General features: G+C 55.4%; 9 protein-coding genes across 9 annotated transcripts; 6 read left to right on the forward strand and 3 right to left on the reverse strand.

Annotated features, from left to right (window-relative positions):
* Window positions 1–786: 786 nt before the first annotated feature.
* ISF_02732 (Zinc/iron permease) lies at window positions 787–2,529 on the forward strand (the record flags this gene model as incomplete). The annotated part of the gene is made up of 3 exons (XM_018846338.1): window positions 787–853; window positions 910–1,040; window positions 1,108–2,529. The coding sequence occupies 3 exons, from the start codon at window positions 787–789 to the stop codon at window positions 2,527–2,529; spliced, it is 1,620 nt and encodes a 539-aa protein (XP_018706066.1).
* A 540-nt stretch (window positions 2,530–3,069) lies between these two features.
* ISF_02733 (Zinc finger, C2H2-type/integrase, DNA-binding protein) lies at window positions 3,070–4,646 on the reverse strand (the record flags this gene model as incomplete). Its single annotated transcript, XM_018846339.1, has 2 exons — window positions 3,070–4,505; window positions 4,565–4,646. 2 exons carry the CDS (start codon window positions 4,644–4,646, stop codon window positions 3,070–3,072), a joined length of 1,518 nt encoding a protein of 505 aa, XP_018706067.1.
* A 518-nt stretch (window positions 4,647–5,164) lies between these two features.
* ISF_02734 (DNA-directed RNA polymerases I) lies at window positions 5,165–5,849 on the forward strand (the record flags this gene model as incomplete). Its single annotated transcript, XM_018846340.1, has 4 exons — window positions 5,165–5,202; window positions 5,297–5,563; window positions 5,638–5,757; window positions 5,813–5,849. 4 exons carry the CDS (start codon window positions 5,165–5,167, stop codon window positions 5,847–5,849), a joined length of 462 nt encoding a protein of 153 aa, XP_018706068.1.
* A 1,665-nt stretch (window positions 5,850–7,514) lies between these two features.
* On the forward strand, window positions 7,515–8,222 carry ISF_02735 (hypothetical protein; the record flags this gene model as incomplete). The annotated part of the gene is made up of 1 exon (XM_018846341.1): window positions 7,515–8,222. The coding sequence occupies one exon, from the start codon at window positions 7,515–7,517 to the stop codon at window positions 8,220–8,222; it is 708 nt and encodes a 235-aa protein (XP_018706069.1).
* Window positions 8,223–8,577: 355 nt separating this feature from the next.
* ISF_02736 (hypothetical protein) lies at window positions 8,578–9,174 on the forward strand (the record flags this gene model as incomplete). The annotated part of the gene is made up of 1 exon (XM_018846342.1): window positions 8,578–9,174. One exon carries the CDS (start codon window positions 8,578–8,580, stop codon window positions 9,172–9,174), a length of 597 nt encoding a protein of 198 aa, XP_018706070.1.
* A 982-nt stretch (window positions 9,175–10,156) lies between these two features.
* ISF_02737 (hypothetical protein) lies at window positions 10,157–10,622 on the forward strand (the record flags this gene model as incomplete). Its single annotated transcript, XM_018846343.1, has 2 exons — window positions 10,157–10,240; window positions 10,329–10,622. 2 exons carry the CDS (start codon window positions 10,157–10,159, stop codon window positions 10,620–10,622), a joined length of 378 nt encoding a protein of 125 aa, XP_018706071.1.
* Window positions 10,623–11,027: 405 nt separating this feature from the next.
* Window positions 11,028–12,034, forward strand: ISF_02738 (S-formylglutathione hydrolase; the record flags this gene model as incomplete). The annotated part of the gene is made up of 3 exons (XM_018846344.1): window positions 11,028–11,696; window positions 11,778–11,882; window positions 11,951–12,034. 3 exons carry the CDS (start codon window positions 11,028–11,030, stop codon window positions 12,032–12,034), a joined length of 858 nt encoding a protein of 285 aa, XP_018706072.1.
* A 282-nt stretch (window positions 12,035–12,316) lies between these two features.
* Window positions 12,317–12,688, reverse strand: ISF_02739 (Spindle pole body interacting protein; the record flags this gene model as incomplete). The annotated part of the gene is made up of 1 exon (XM_018846345.1): window positions 12,317–12,688. One exon carries the CDS (start codon window positions 12,686–12,688, stop codon window positions 12,317–12,319), a length of 372 nt encoding a protein of 123 aa, XP_018706073.1.
* A 65-nt stretch (window positions 12,689–12,753) lies between these two features.
* Window positions 12,754–14,742, reverse strand: ISF_02740 (Spindle pole body interacting protein; the record flags this gene model as incomplete). The annotated part of the gene is made up of 2 exons (XM_018846346.1): window positions 12,754–14,028; window positions 14,086–14,742. 2 exons carry the CDS (start codon window positions 14,740–14,742, stop codon window positions 12,754–12,756), a joined length of 1,932 nt encoding a protein of 643 aa, XP_018706074.1.
* Between the last annotated feature and the right edge of the window lie 962 nt (window positions 14,743–15,704).

Consider the following 15,704-nt stretch of genomic DNA (forward strand, 5'->3'; position numbering starts at 1 on the left):
TTGAGAGTTGGTAGTCACGTGTCAGGTCCCTACCTACCCGTTAGGCGGGCTTTGTGAGGCCATGCCTCTTCAGATACATAGGTGCAGCCGGATAAGGTACGTTGGCTTGTGCAACTAACAAGATCCCAAGACTCCAACTGTAGGTACCAACCAAATCTGCCTTCTCACCAGCGAAAGTTCGACGTTGGCGGTCAACGTATGTAGGCCTAGCCTGCTTAAGTAGGTACATGCGGCCTCCCGCTGAATCCGCTGTCAAGTTTGCCTTTGGCTCTTGATTAGTTAGGCGGCTAGGAGGTACTTGGCGAAATCGCCCCAAAAATCGAGAACGCCAGCTTTTTCGCCTCTGTCCCTCCCTCCCTCCAACCAACCATCAAGGTCCTCATACTAAGGCCGCTTGCATGACCATCATAAAGGTCAGCAATAAATTCACGGCGCGGCAGCCGCAGCCACGCACAAGGTGACACACTCATTGTTCGATCCCACCTTATCAGAGTCAGGAGGACGGGTGCCTGAATCCTTCTCCATACTCTCCTGGGTTTCTTGATGTGGCTTTGATCATCGTCTTTTTTGGTCTTTGTTTGCCATCTTAACGTCGACCCTTCCACTAGCTCTCTCGGTCATCACTGGCTCGCCGCTTCTTCCTCCCTTGACGCACGCTGCCCTGCCACAGACCGCACCGCCGAAACCTCAAACCGCATCACCCACCAGCTTCCAGCGCGCTTCGAAAACCATCTCGTGTTTTGCTGCAAAGCAGAAGCGCTTTCCGAGCGCCAACTGCTGCCCGCCATGGCTGTCGCCACCGGCCTTGACAACGACGTTCGCGGATGGATCTTGACCTTCATCAGCGGTATTGGTAAGCCTCCCTACGCTACATAGCAACACCAACCACAATACTGACACCTTGCGCAGCCTGCATTTTTGGAGCGAGCGTCGTCTGTGTCGATGTCCTTGTACGCATGCTACCAGGCAAATCCAACTTTCGCATTCAAGAAAGCAACGCCTTTCTCGCCTGCTCCCTCAGTCTAAGCTTCGGCGTCATGGTACGTTTCGCCTTTGGCCCGGCGGCCTCCCCCCGCTCCCTGCTGCTCACACTTTCTTCCCGTTCAGATGTTCTCCTCGCTATATAGCATGCTACCAGAAGCTAGAGACTACCTCAGAGGCGAGCACTGGAATGATCACACCGCCGGCCTGCTCATCATGGGCTGCTTCATCGGCGGCTTTGTTGGCATTCAGGCTGTGTCTCGATTTCTGCACCAGCACATGCCCTCTCACGTCGTCGATTGCGACCATACCCACAAGGACTCGTCCCCTCTCGATGACGAGTTTGACCATGAGCCGAACGGTCACAGCCACGCTCAACACGGTGAGACGTACAACTCGGCGTCGTCTGCCATGTCACACAGCAGACGTTCACGCTTACCGTCACCCTATGCGCAAGCGCACTACCACGCGCAAACATCAAACGGGCTCGTCCATGACCAAGCCGGCGAGACCACGCCGTTGCTGCCAACCTCGAAACACGCCACGGCATCCTCCCGCGGTCGCGGCCGCGCCAGAACAGAGGACGTCGAAGGCCCTCGGAGACCATCCATGCTCGAGGTCCAGAAGCGGGTCATGTCCTTTGTCAAAGATACCAAGTCGCACTGCGACGAAGAAGGCTCCTGCTATGGCTACTCTGACCCCTGTGGCCAGGAGTGCTTCAAGCACATTTCGTACCGCGCCGTGAAGTCTAGCAGATCACAGACCCGACTACGAACGACTATGGGCTCTATCCACCCGCCGCACACGTTAACGAACCTTGAAACCGACGTTGACTACGCCGACTCTCTCGTGAGCCCCATGTACCGCACCAGCCGCGCCACATCCCGCGATGCCGTTCTGAGACCTCCTGTCGAGAGCGTCCACGAAGACGACGAGGGGCATCCTGGCAACGCAGACGCCCACGATCATGTGAGTGAAGCTGGCCACAACCACACCTCCTGTGCTGCAAGCCACGCCGAGGACCCCGAGGCGCAGCAACAACAGCAGCACCATCACCACGTCCCCACCAACGCTTTCCTCTCCATCGGCCTGCAGACATCCATCGCCATCACGCTGCACAAGCTACCCGAGGGTTTCATCACGTATGCCACGAATCACGCCAACCCGGAGCTTGGCTTCAACGTCTTCATGGCCCTCTTCGTGCACAACATCACCGAGGGCTTCACAATGTGCCTGCCCCTATACATGGCCCTCGGCTCGCGCTGGAGGGCCATGGCTTGGTCCGCCCTGCTCGGCGGCCTCTCCCAACCCTTTGGCGCCGGCATCGCGGCCCTATGGTTCAAGCTCGCCAATAAGACGAACATCCAGCCCAACGCTGTCGCCTACGCCTGCCTCTTCGCCGCCACCTCTGGCATCATGGTCAGCGTCGCCCTGCAGCTTTTTGTGGAGGGCCTGAGCCTCAACCACAACCGCAACCTGTGCATGTTTTTCGGGTTCCTCGGCATGGCGATTCTCGGGCTGTCCAATGCACTCTTTGCGGGGCATTAGACTAGGAATTGCGACAGGAAAGGGGTGTAAAATGGGCAAGAGGCTGTTAATAGCGGCATGAGAATTCTGTATTTCGTTTTGCCTCTTCTTTTTCAAGCGTACGAACTTGCATATCGAGCTCACGAACAAAGGGCTTTGCGTTTAGGTTTTTTTTTCGGCATAGACTGGGTCGTTAGTTCCTCTACTGTTAAGAGAGAAGGCTGTAACAGTAGCTTTTTAACCCCCATAAAAATTTGCGATGCAATGTGATGAGAGATGAATCATCGAATCATTTGTTATTTCTCTTCGTCTACATATCTGACGGTGTCTGTGCATTATATCTCTGCTAAAAAAAATAGAGAAAGAAAACTTTTCATCCATTTGTAGTCCGTAAAAACCCCATAAATACGCCTGTGCTATATGCAACCATGTCTGTTTCAGCCATGAGAATGCAGTCGGAATCATCCGACATGCCAAGAATCTCTTCTACACCCTTGAAGACGAGGAGAGCGTGAGAGCAAGAAGGAAAAGAAAGGAGAAAGAAGGACAAAAGTCCAACTCCTATACACTGCCCAACGTAGGATCAATGGGGGTTTCCAACGCGGGCGAGTCGCGCGCCAGCATCATGATGCCCAACTGGTCGTCCAGCCACTCGTCGCGCGGCGCGCCGTAGTGCATCTCGGCAGCAAAGACGCCATCGTCGCTGCCTAGCATCCCGCCGGCCTCAATGAAGTGCCCCTGGTCAAGACCCTCGGCACTCTCGGCAAAGAGCCCCTCCGGGGCGGCCACCACGTGGGTGGCGGCGACGTGCAGCTCGAGGTCGTAGTACCGAGCAAACGCCTGCGGGCAGTGAGGGCAGGCGACGGTCTTCTTGCTCTGCGTGCGGACGCCGGAGAGCTCCTCAATCAGGTCCTCCGCCGTTGCGCCCTCGCCGTCCGAGGTGGGCGGAGGCGCCGCGGCGGGCGGTGGTTTGGCCGGCCGCTCCTGGCGCAGGTGGACGTAGCGGACGTGGTCCTCGAGGCGGACCTTTGTGCAGAACTTGTCGCCGCAGCCGTCGGCGTTGCGCCACGCGTCGAGGCCGGCCACGCCGGCGAGGTCGACCTCGCCGCAGACGAAGCGGAAGCCGTCGTGGGCGATGCGCTGGTGGGCGCGCAGGTTGGAGCGCTTGGTGAAGCTCTTGGCGCAGCCGGGGCGGTCGCACGCGTGCGCCCGGCGGTCCTCGAGCGTCTTGCCCGAGTGGCGCGCGTCGACGTGGGCGACCATCTCGGCCTGCGACGACGACCGGAACTCGCAAAACATGCAGTCCTGGTGCTCGGCGCGCATGTGCGCCTGCAGCAGCGCCTGCGTGGTGAAGCCGATGTGCTTCTCCTCGGACCCGTCCGGGCCCGGTGACACGGCGCAGTCGCTGCACCAAAACTTGAGCTCGCCGTGGACGCGCTGGTGGTGCCGCTTGAGGGCCCCCTTGGACTCGAACTTGGCGTCGCAGCCGGGCTCGGCGCACTGGTGCGGCGCCTCACCGCGGTGCGCCTTGAGGACGTGCTTGTGCAGCGTCTCCTTCTTGCGGAAGCTCTGGCCGCACTCGGCGCAGCGGAAGCGGTCGGCGCCCTCGTGCACGGCCTGGTGCCGCTTCAGCCGGGTGCCCGTGACGAAGGTCTTGCCGCAGCCCTCGCGCGGGCAGACGTGGCTGCGCTCGTTGGTGTGCACCGCCTTGATGTGCTGCTTCAGGTGCTTGTCCTCTATGTAGTCCTTATCGCAGCCCTCGTAGGTGCACTTGAAGGGCCTTGAGTTCGTGTGGGAGTTGAGGTGGTCTCGTAGTCGGGCCGGTCGGTTGAAGGTCTTGGGGCAGCCGGGCCAGGTGCACGGCAGCGTCTTCAGGTCGGAGGGGAACCGGGCCCGTGGTGTCGTGGCGACGGTCAGGGGGGAGTCAACATCTCCTGCGAAGGAGTTGGGCGTCTCGGCAGTCGTGATGTCGTCTTCGCCGGCGTCTATAATCGGGTCTACGAACAACAGGTCAGAGCGGGACGGAAACCTCGGTACGATGTTGATTAGGCCATACAGGTGCTGTCGAGCGTGTCATTGTGCGGTCGCTTGGCAGGGTATGCCTCCAGCGACTCAGTTTCGGCGCTTCTCTTATTCATAATGCGTTCATGTTGTCCTGGAGATGGACTCGAGGTGACAGGTTTGGATGTGGCAGAACAGAGAGATTTAAGGCGGTGTCAGAAAAAAAGTTTGTGGGGCTTATCTTTGTGACGATACTGTGGTGGGTTCTTGGATCTAAGATTGAGGGCGTTCTTACTGTTGTTGATACATGTCTTGGAATTATACGTAAATAAAATCTAAAATATTCTCTTAATTCATAAATCTCTCTAAGAGCCAGAAATATTCTGTCCTTGCTACTGTAATATGTTGTGCCCTATTTGCGGAGAATTTCATGTTGCGTAACAGCGTTGCTGGTGCACCGCTGACAGCGTTGGAGGGTCACGCCGGAAAAACTCTAGCACGCCGAGAAGATCCAGGCGTGCCATTTTTTACCAAGCGCTTTCGCAACACATTGACGAGACCCCAATCCACCAACCAAACCAACCTCGACCGCGGCCTAACGATTCGGGGGCACGAGACTCGCTAAGTTTTTATTCTTTCAAAAGGAATTTTGGAAATGTCCGACTTTGGCGATGATGATGTCGGTGGTGGCGGGTAAGTTGTCGCGCGCAGGCGCAACCCTTCGCGCGACTTGCGCCAAAGGCAACCTTTATACTGCAGCCCGGTATTAATTCAAATCATCCGGCAGTGACGATAACGTCTTCGAGGAAGAAGATGTGACCGAGTTCTACGAACCCGAGGTCGCTGAGGGGGACGAAGACCAGGATCAGCTCGAGAACGGCGAGGACCAGGACAACATTGTCATCTCGGGGGACCCTTCCGCGGCCGCCAACGCGATTCGCGCCGACAAATCCAGCAAAGACAAGAAGATTCCCGACTCGGAGCGCAATACGACACCATACATGACGAAATACGAGAGGGCGCGTATCTTGGGTACCCGCGCTCTGCAGATTAGGTACGGCGACACCCATGCAGGATGGCCGACGAGAGCCGCATGGCCGAACAAAGCTAACGTGTTCATGACTGCAGCATGAACGCCCCTGTACTGGTCGACCTGGAAGGCGAGACGGATCCTCTGCAGATCGCCATCAAAGAGCTTCGCGAAAAGAAGATTCCTCTGATTGTGCGACGATACCTACCGGATGGCTAGTACGTTTTTGTCCGCCGACTGGCATTGTTCTTTACAACTAACCCTCTTTCACAGCTATGAGGACTGGACCTGCGAGGAACTTCTTCAGTAGACTTCCTGAACGGGAACCACAGCGGTAAACAGCAACCGCGACGATGACTACGAGCTCCCTCCGATACTCGATCTGAGATGCCCACGAGTGCCCCAATACCAGCACGCCGTTTTCATTGGCTTCGAGAAGGGATATTCGGGGGAAAGGCAATGGTGGCCACAAACCGGTTCGCACGCCTCCGCTCTGCCTTGCCTCTCGGGGCATGCCAACAGAGCACTAGGGAAGGCTTGTCCAGCCGGCCTTTTATGAATGCATGAGCGCGGCGTTACCGAACCATAGAAAAACACAGTTTGTTTTTTGTGTACCTTTTATCTTTATTATACTAGATATGTCGATTTGTATACCAAACGGGAAATAGAGAAGCAAATCGAGGTTACGGCGACCATGAAGCCGTGGGTCTCGAGCTAATATGCAAGTCTGGCCAAGGAGAGCAACTAACTTACGTATCTTGATTTATCCTGATGTTTATATGTACGTCTATCACCTTGTCCACCACTCTGCACCTATGCTGCCCTATGTTCATGTTTTTGTAGAGTTCATGGATTACACTTCCCCCCTGCCCGCGCACCTGGATCCCTGGGCCTGTGGTTGGAAGCTGCTGTCACCAGTCACTGCCTCTCTGACTTCTATGTACATACATACATACATACATACATACATACAGATAGCTACTGTGGCTAACAGCTATCCATTTATTAGCCTTCTAAATCTAAACACATCAACTTCATCGACGCCAGCTTCTTCTCTCATCAAGTCAAACTCTGGCATGACAACCCGCAATCTTCTAGCCGGTCCCATTACTCTTTCTGCTGCAAAGCTTAGGGGTGGAAATGTCATTCACGCCCTACAATTTGTAGAGCAGAAGCAGGCTTTCCGTAGCCTAGTGGAAAGTCAGAGCAATCGCCTCGCCCACATCGTCACGCATCACCTCGGGATCGATTCCGCCAAAGTCCTCATTTCTGGCCAAGAGTACTGGTCTAATGGATCCTTTAATCTTTGCGTGCCCGTCTTGGTTGACAACTCGGCAAGCCCGGCTCTACCACGGTTTGTCATGATTCGCTCTCCATTGCCGTACCGCGTCGGCGACAAGGCCTTTCCTGGCAATTCCGATGAAAAGACCAACTGTGAGGCGGCAACATATGCATGGCTGCAAGAGAACTGCCCTGACGTCCCCATACCTCGTCTCTATGGGTTCGGGCTTTCTAGTAACAAACGGGTAATTGTCTTGCCTATCCGATGCATTTCTTGTACTCTGACGCCATTTCTTGATCCAGTTTACGAATCTTGATCATCGACCCTGGTGGTTACGTTGGCTTCACGCGGCTCGATGCCGTGTCCTAACTGCTCTTCGTTTCAAACTGCCGTCTCGATATTTACCATATCCCTCAAACCATCTCAATGGCTTTAAGCTTGGGTACCTGCTCATTGAGGCCATTACCGAGGCGGAAAGCCACATGCTTTCACGATCATGGGATAAGATAAGGACAATACTCAACTACGATCGAATCTGCAGCGAGACCTTGCCAGAATAATGCTCTCAGTATCGAGCGTTCCCTTGCCACGTATGGCTCCTTTCGACTGGATGATGCAGGATACTTGCACCTGGATAACCGCCCTCTCAATGTCCTGCTGACGGTGCAAGAAAACGAAGGACTGCCCACAAATATGTCGAGGCACAAAACTTATTCTCGCGTCAGCGATTTCGTCATGAGCTTCATAGGCGCCTTTGAAGAGCGGCTACTGGGCCAGCCAAACGCAATCATGAACCGCGAGGACGCATTGAATCAAATGTCCAGCCTGATGTACGCCAAAACTGTGCTCCCCCAGTTGCTCCAGAGCAGATATGAAGAAGGCCCCTTCGTGTTTGCGTTGACTGATGTCCATAGGAGTAACATCTTTGTGGATGAACACTGGAATATTTCCCGCATCATTGACCTCGAATTTGCCTGTTCATGGCCCATCGAGTTCCTGCAACCACCATACTGGCTGGACGGCAGATGCATCGATGAGATTGATGCTACCACATTCGCTCCGTATCACGCAGAGTTCCTCGAGCATCTCAAACGCGAGGAAATGATTCGTGAGGACACAGCAAACCGGGAGCCCTTGTCCTCGATGATGCAGCGATCCTGGATACAAGGGGACTTCTGGGTCACGTTGGCCGTTGCAGAACCTATTGCCTTTACAACTATATTTTTCAACCGTATATTGAAGGGGTTTTTCGAAATCTCCCAAGATGAATTGGAAAAAGCGGACAACTGGGAGATTGCCCGCCTATGGCGCAAAAACACATGCGACATCATCCACAAGAAGCTCAAAGACCGAGACAGGTACTTGGAAGAGCTACGTTGCATCTTCGCTGATAATGTCTAGCATACACCACAACCCCCGCGAAGAGTATAGCCGCTAACTTTTTGCTCTTCTTGGGGGGTGTCGGGGGCCGCGGTTGACCTGGTCCGCCCTTGCTTGCCACCTCGGCAGCGTGGCGGCGCTTGGTTCGCCACGTATCTTGGTGTGGCCGCCTGGCTGCTCGCCTTTGCCCTGGCGGCCGCGATCCCGGAGACGCGCAGCGGCGTGGCAATCGAGCGCGTGGGAGAGGAGGAGGAGGGGGCGGTTGCCGTGCGAAAAGACGGCGGCACGAGGGAACACAGTTGGTGGGACCTGCGGTACTTTGTATGCAGTGCAGTGAGGCAGGCGAGCATGGTGGTCAATGTCATCTTCCTGATCCATGCTGGGCATCCTGCTCCTCAGCGCCGACTTCACCACTTCGGCCCGGGCAGGCGCGGTCCTTCTGCAGCAATATGCTTCCAAACGCTTCGGGTGGGCCATGGCCGAGACGTCATTCCTAGCCTCCGTCAAGGGCGTCGTCAGCCTCTTCCTCACGGCGGTCGTTCTTCCCGCCGTCAGCCAGGTCTTGCTGGTACGGTTCAGGCTACCGCCCATGATCAAGGATTGGTGGATGACCATCGGTAGCCTGTGTGCCGCTGTCCCTGGGGGTGCCTGTCTGACCGTCGCGGGGAGCAGCACCCTCTTCGTCACCAGCCTAGTCATTCTTCAGCTGGGCGGCGGCTATGAGTTCACGTTTGGCGGCATGACGTCGGAGATGGTGGACCCGTCTCATATTGCCGTGCTCTTTACCGTGCACTCCGTCTTCATGATGCTGAGTGAGGTCGCGGCTGGTGCCGTCCTCGCTGCCGTCTTTAGAAAGGGCCTCGAGCTCGGCAATGGGTGGAAGGCTTTGCCGTTCTTTGTCGCAACCATTCTATTCTGCGTGACATTGGTTATTACATACTCTGTGCGACTGGGTAAGCACTCGAAAAGGTAGTTGATAAGCGAGTGAGAAGGGGTAGCCTTTCAACCCTGCTTAATCTACCTCAATTCTATCGTTGGCTGTGTCGCCATACAGAAGTCTCCCCAATTCGGATAGCCTCACTTTGTAGCAGCTCTTTGAAATAGCACACCGTCTCCTGGTGTATCCTGCAATGTTGGGACCTGGGTTCTTTGGTGCTCGTATCTGTGGTCAAGCGATCAAGGGCCCACGGGGGGATAATAGTAAGCACCCATCACGACAACATGGATGCGAATCCGATTTGATGCTACCGAATCAAGTAATTGACGACATGTGCCTCGTATTTGTACGGCCACATCTAAGCCTTACACGGAGTGGTCAAATAGCTAGCCGCCTTAGTATCAACGGGATGTGGCATGTATCCAAGAATCACAAACGCCAGGTAAGTGTAATAAACTCTCTGCTTATTAACTAGAGGTCTGAGACCGATGACGTCGTCGGTCGGGACGGTTGGTGTAACCTGCTGAGCAATTGCTACCAGTTTGAGCATCTTCAACTTGCAAGAATATTCTGTCAAGAAATTGAATAAATAGAATTGGTCAATCGGATAATTGAGCAATCAACTTCAGTGTACCCCAGGTCTGTCGCAGCGGCCTACCCGAGTCCACGGGCAGGGAGCATGACAGTAGGGGCTTTGCACATTGTATGGGTGTGTGGCCCGTTCCTCGGTTGGAAAAGGGCATAAGGTTGCCCAGAAAAATATCCAACGAAATAAAGGTGGTATGACGCAGGACTGTGCAACATCTTGTTCCGTGCAGAAACAGATTATACGAGGTTGTCCAAACTATAAATGCGCGGCGTGCCCCAGCCTCATGACAAGACAAAGTCAGTCCTTCGATACTCGAAATACCCTGCGAAACAATAGGTCATTTTAATACCTTGAATTCCGAATTCGCATCGTTAACCACCTAAAAACCAGCTCCTCCGCGAAACTACACGTCATCCTACCATCAGTACAATGAAGTTTGGCACCCTCGCTGTCACTGTCTCTTCTCTGACAGCCGTGTCCGGCTCGCCTATCGAGAAGCGCGAAGTCGGTGGCGTACGTTGCTCCCGATTACCCTTCCCAACCTAGCCCATCCATGCATCCATCGCTCTACGACACCCCAACTAACACAATCGTTCCCCAGGTCCTCATCTGCACCGGAGCCAATGCCACCGGCGACTGCGTCTACAAAAAGTACGAGCTCAACAAGTGCCAGCAGCTCGAGCCGCCCTTCCTCGCCAACGCGAGCACCTTTGCGCCCGACGGCGACGCCTTTGCCTGCTACCCGCGCGTCATGGACTGCGGCGGCATCTGCACCTCGCCCACCGGCTGCACCTTTGGCCAGGTCGACTTTGGCTACGAGCACAAATTCAACCTGTCGGCAATTCAGTGGAACACACTGATCCGCTCATTCGATTGCTTCGAGAAGCAAGCGTAGAGCAGGAGGGGGAGACGGATGGGCCCTTGGCAATGTGTTCATCATGACCGGGACCTTGGGATAAAAATGGCATCCTTTTTTTTTTTTTGGCGAACTCTGAATTGCGAATGCGTAGAGCGTGCAATGTGACCGGCAAATGTCGCCCTGAGAGTAAGAATTTAGCGGCCGGCCATACGGGTTACGAGCACCGATCACGGGGCCGGCCGGCGATGGAGATTTGGCGGGGTGAAAGCCTTCTCCAGTGGCGGGGTAGCTCAGCAACCAACTACTATATCAACTTGACGTCAGGACAACTCTGCACCCATCATCCATCTCTTTTCACGCCTGCATCCTCATTGACTCTCCATCATTCAGAGGACAAGAAGGCAGAGAGGAAAAGCAAACACGCCCAGATAGCCCTTCGCAATGGCCTTCACCACAAACGCCTCCATCCGCGTCTTCGGCGGCCGCCTCCTCAAGCTCACCCACCAGTCCTCCGCGACCGGCACCCCCATGAACCTCAACCTCTTCCTCCCCTCCTCCGCCACCGCCTCCTCCCCCGCGCCCGTCCTGCTCTACCTCTCCGGCCTCACCTGCACCCCCGACAACGTCACCGACAAGGGCTTCCTCCAAGCCCACGCCGCCCCGCTCGGCCTCGCCCTGCTCTACCCGGACACCTCCCCGCGCGGCCTCGGCCTCCCCGGCGAGGACGACGCCTGGGATTTCGGCAGCGCCGCCTCCTTCTACGTCGACGCGACGGAGCCCCCCTACGGGGTCAACTACAAGATGGAGACGTACGTGGCGGAGGAGCTGCCCGAGGCGGTGTTCGCGGCGTTTCCGGAGCTGGACGGCAACAGGGTGGCCATCTCGGGACACTCGATGGGCGGGCACGGCGCGCTGACGCTGTTCATCAAGTACCCGGGCAGGTACAGGTCGGTGAGCGCGTTCGCGCCGATCACGAACCCGAGCGAGTGCCCGTGGGGCGCAAAGGCGTTTTCGGGGTACCTCGGCGACGACAAGGAGGAGTGGAAGAAGCACGACGCCACGGAGCTGATCAAGTCCTGGAAGGGCGACTTTCCCTGCCTGGTTGACGTTGTGAGTTTGATTGCAGGACCACTGATGGGCTTGTGAGGAAACCGGCCCCCTGCTGACAAAACCACCTGGCCACGTAACTAGGGCCTCGGCGATCCGTTCTACAAAAAGGGCGAGCTCCTCCCCGAAAACTTTGAAAGGGCCATCAAAGAGGCCGGCATCACCGGCACGACCATTCGATACCACGAGGTGAGCTTGCCGACTTCCGTCCCGGCCCAGACCAAGCTGCAGGATACTGATGACATTTTTTTCCCCAGGACTACGACCACTCCTACTTCTTCGTGCAGACCTTTGGAGAGGACCACGTCAAACATGCCGCCAAAGCTCTCGGGTTGCTGTAAATCGCACAAATACCAAACCTGCAGCCTACGCATATTCAATCGGCATGCAGGCAGTCAGATGATTGGGAGGTCCTGCCTGTTTGAAATGAAAAGGATAAACCCCCTTAATAGCAAAAAGTAAAGACAAGTGCGTGTCTGACATTGCATCGTATATTCGTTACTCGGCGTCTTCTACATGACGAGATATTATACCCATAAAGCGGCCCCAGTTCCATGTTCAACGTAATTGACTCCAGCAACTCAAAAGTAATACAAAGCTGCATGTCCCAAAAGGAGACCTCTTCAATAGCTAAAAACGTTTCTTTCAAACACGGGGCTGAGGCCTTCCTTTTCCAGCTGTGCTCGCATTTCCGCATCCGCATCCCTTCGAATGCGATCAAACGCCAGCTTTTCAAACCTGCTCAGGCTCTTCCACCAATGTTGCCCAGCTTCATGCTCCGCGATCCGTCCTAGCAAGTCGGCCGTCTTGAGCCGAACGTCCTTTTCTTTGTGAAACAACCCCAGCGCGAGGTAAAACAACCCCGCATGCGACTCGGGCGCGACCGAGAGGAAGAGGCAAATCTCGTCGTAAGAGTGGATATATTTCGAAAATGTGAGATAAATGTCGCGGCTTTGAGACGGGTTCAGTCGCTGCATCCGGAGCCGGTCATGCATATGTGCGAGATCAAGTCCTTTGAGCGGCCTCACCGTGTAAACCTGCGCAAGATCCTGGCCTTTGGTTAGCTCTGTTGTCCCAGGCTCGTCTCGAAACACCTCGTTACCTGAATGAAGCTGTAGTAGCTGCGGGTATTGCGCCAGCCTTCGATTCGAGTCACATTTCCAGCCAATTCCTTATTTTTGGCCCCATCATCTGACCAGACGTAGCCGTGACCTGTCGCCCCAGGAGGCAGCATGTTCTGCTCCTCAATACCAACAAAGAGAGCGCTTGCGCCGTAGACGCTCTCTTCAAACTGTGCCGAGACCCTCGTGAATTTCAGGACCCAATCGCGCCATTTGGCCCGCACCGCTCGCTCACCATGCCTAGCCGCGATACTTCGTGAAATATCAGCCATGAACGCCTGATCACCAGTTAGGTCTTGAGTATTGTTGACAGTGCCACTGGCGATTGTGGCCAGTGCTGCATTTTGCTGCTGGAAATAGACCAGCCCCTCTGTTATAGGGGCTGGCTCAATCTTGCTGCTAATCTTGATCCTTCCAGACGGCAGGTCGCAAAGTATGTCCCACCATTCCGGATGCAACTCGAAGGTAGGATTCGTGACACCCGCAATGAAGCCAGGTACATTGAGAAGATCGTCAATCTTGGTGAGGTCAGTATATGGGAAGGCATGGCGCGTGAAGCCACGCAACACGCCGCCAGAAGCAAGAGCGCAGGCCGCCAGAACAGCCTCAGCTACTTCCCCGGAAGGCATGTTGTGCCCAAGGAAAATAATGCGCTTTTGTGTCAGTAGCCCATTGATTAAAACAATGATGGGATGTGTATTAGCACCGCTGGTTGTCAGGTGCGGGTGGATGGGAAATGGCTGAGGCGACTTCGCATGATGTTCCGAAAAGTTCTGGATAAGTTTGACCAGAGAGAAGTCCCCAACAGTCTCTGGCATCACTGCAGTTGGAACTTTGATAGGAATCGGGATGCCCTTGTACATGACATGGCTTTCGAATTCATGGGTGTCGCGGGGTACTGAGTAGGCTGACTGGCTTCCAACCTCGATGTGAGCTTTGGTGCCTTTGCGAGAGACTTCCGCGGGATGATCGCGATGATCGCCATTGCCGTTGGCGGATTCTCCTCGATCCTCAAGCATCCGCATTTGGATCATACGCTCGAACTTTTCAACGAAAAGATCTCTGTTCTCGCTTCCAAGCAGCAGATGGCGCTCGAGGAGGCTAAGCTTGGGCATCAGAGAAAGGTCCATTGCATTGACAGCATCGTAGAGCATAGACAGCGTTTCTGGTACAGGCGATTTGAAATACTCCTCGAGGGCCAACAGAAGCAATGGCTGGCTCGGTCAGCAACGGTGAGTAAATCCCAATCAGAGCGAGAATAAGTATCGTACCTTGTAGATATGTAAGAAAGGGTGTCTGGTGCAAATGGCCATAGCTTTGACAATAGCACCACGTTTCACAGTCTTGTCATGTTTCGTGTTGACCAAGTTGAGTACGTATATGAGGGGAGGGCCCTCACCGCCCTCGGGCTCTGTGTCGCTGTCGTCATCATCATCATCGTCGGCGTCGTCATATTCGTCGTCACTATCTCGTGCGTTGTCGTCGTCTTGGCCTGAAGGAACAATGCCAGCAGCGAGCGCTCTACGCTTGCGCCGCCTTCTCCGTCGCCTCTCCTTGCGTTTTCTTTCCTCGTCTTCCTCTTCATCGCTCATATCCTTGTGCAAAAAGAAAATTGTCCAGTCTTGATTTCTCGCGTGCGCTTGATCTGGAAGCATGAGCTCCGCCAACATATTTTCATCTCCAGTAATGGCGACTGGGTACTGGTGTTCCATAACAGGGCCGCGATCAATGTCAAAGGACGCCACCAGGATATATTCTACATGGTTATCGCTAGACCCCCGGGGGTACTGCGAGCGCAGTCTTCTGGAGTTCTGCGAGTCGGCATTCTGGCGTCGGGGAGCAGAAACCGAGGAGTGCTGCGAGGAGTGCTCCAGAGACGAGGTTTTGGATCGCAGGTCCGGATCCGACATCCGCTCGTTGTCATTCATCTGTCGGTGGGGTGATCGAAGGGCTCGAGAGGAATAAGATGCTTGAGACGGCGGTCGAGAGGATGGAAAGGACGAGAGCGAGGTCTGGCGAGGAATAGACGAGGCAGAGCTGTTGGAGAGAGTTGTGATGGCAGGCTTGGGATATGAATAGCCAGCAGTCGTCGTCATATTCACCTGCTTGCATGCAGCGTCCAGGAAGCGTCAAGCGCCTGGGTTAAGTCGTCGGTAGGGTAGCTGAGACAAAGGTAGGATGCCAATCGACGGCGACGAGGCCGCAGGCCGGGAAGGGAGCGGCGATGAATACCTGCTCGCCGTATCCGTAGTGGCCTAGATTGGTGCCGGCGTCATGCGAACATGCGCATAGGCACGATTGGGACGCAAGAGCAACGGCGCGATGGATCGGTGCTGCGCCAGATCCAAGATACCAGGCTTGCACTTGAGACGACGGGGTTCGGAGGGTAGCGAGGAGCGACTCGTGGAGCGGAGCCGCCGCAGGAATGTCGCAGATGTGTCCGATTGCAACTTGGCTGCTGCACCCGTGGCGCGCGGGAGATGGGACGACCGAGAGGGGAGGCGCCCAGAGAGAAATGCTTCCGGAGGCAATCGTTCCGGAGACAATGGTTCGTAGGAAGCGCTGGCAAAACTTGATGTGGGAATGGAATTCCGCTCCAGTGACGAGGCCAGCGGGCGCGGCGGGCGGAAGAAGCCAACTGGCAAGAGATGTCGCGCAGAGGCAGGGGAGGGCGCGTGCTCTCAGGGCCGTAGCGTCTCGACAACGAGGGGAATTGTACAAGACTCGACGTGACCTGTTTGGTGTGTGTGTGCTTGGTCGTTGGTGTGCTCGATGGGGGAGCTAGTCGACTTGAGATGGGCGGTTGTGGCCATTCGTTGGAGGAGCAGGTTGCGCTACGCAAGGGGGGGACCCCGCCTCGGTGATGCCAACCAAATGCCTCCTGGCAGGA

The sequence above is a fragment of the Cordyceps fumosorosea genome (assembly GCF_001636725.1).
Source record: "Cordyceps fumosorosea ARSEF 2679 chromosome Unknown scaffold_5, whole genome shotgun sequence".
Classification (NCBI taxonomy): Eukaryota; Fungi; Ascomycota; class Sordariomycetes; order Hypocreales; family Cordycipitaceae; genus Cordyceps; species Cordyceps fumosorosea.